At 47.7% G+C, this 524-nt stretch overlaps 1 protein-coding gene across 2 annotated transcripts in view; it reads left to right on the forward strand.

Moving 5' to 3' along the window:
• Positions 1 to 524, forward strand: part of LOC119591893 (glutamate receptor ionotropic, NMDA 2B-like) — a 182,298-nt gene that overhangs the window by 152,740 nt on the left and 29,034 nt on the right. For both annotated transcript variants that reach the window (XM_037940640.1, XM_037940642.1), the window contains exon 13: positions 46 to 229. In XM_037940640.1, the coding sequence (XP_037796568.1) occupies positions 46 to 229 (184 nt within the window). The remainder of the gene's footprint in view (positions 1 to 45; positions 230 to 524) is intronic.

Here is a 524-nt window from a genome sequence, read left to right on the forward strand (position 1 = left end):
TGGTGCAATATTTGTCAAATAACTGAAAGCCTCTGTCCTTCACAGAACGGGAAGTGGACCGGCCTCCCGGGAGCCATCATCAACGGCAAGGCTGACATGATTATGACGTCGTTCAAGATCAACTCACAAAGGGAGGAGGTGCTGGACTTCACGGTGCCCTTCCTGGACACGGGCATAGCCATCGTGGTGGCCAAGCGGACGGGCATCATTTCGCCCACGGCCTTCCTGGGTGAGTCTCAAGCCTCGTCTCGCGAAGTCTCCGTAAGGTCTGAATTCGCTCTCTATTTTCTCTGCGAAAATAATTGTTTGATGTTGAATTTAGCAAGTGAATGATCTCAATGCAACGCGGCAGTGGGGAAGTTCAGGTTTATTTCCTGGTTTATGGAATCTTTCTTTTCATCGATCTTCAAGTCAGCAGATAAGTTTTCAGAATAGAAATCTCTACTTCTGGCTGTCCTGATTGTCAGCACAGGAATAATGTAAATACTGCGTTACCTGTCTTAAATGCTTAATGTCCACCCCCC

Source organism: Penaeus monodon, chromosome 29, assembly GCF_015228065.2.
Source record: "Penaeus monodon isolate SGIC_2016 chromosome 29, NSTDA_Pmon_1, whole genome shotgun sequence".
Classification (NCBI taxonomy): Eukaryota; Metazoa; Arthropoda; class Malacostraca; order Decapoda; family Penaeidae; genus Penaeus; species Penaeus monodon.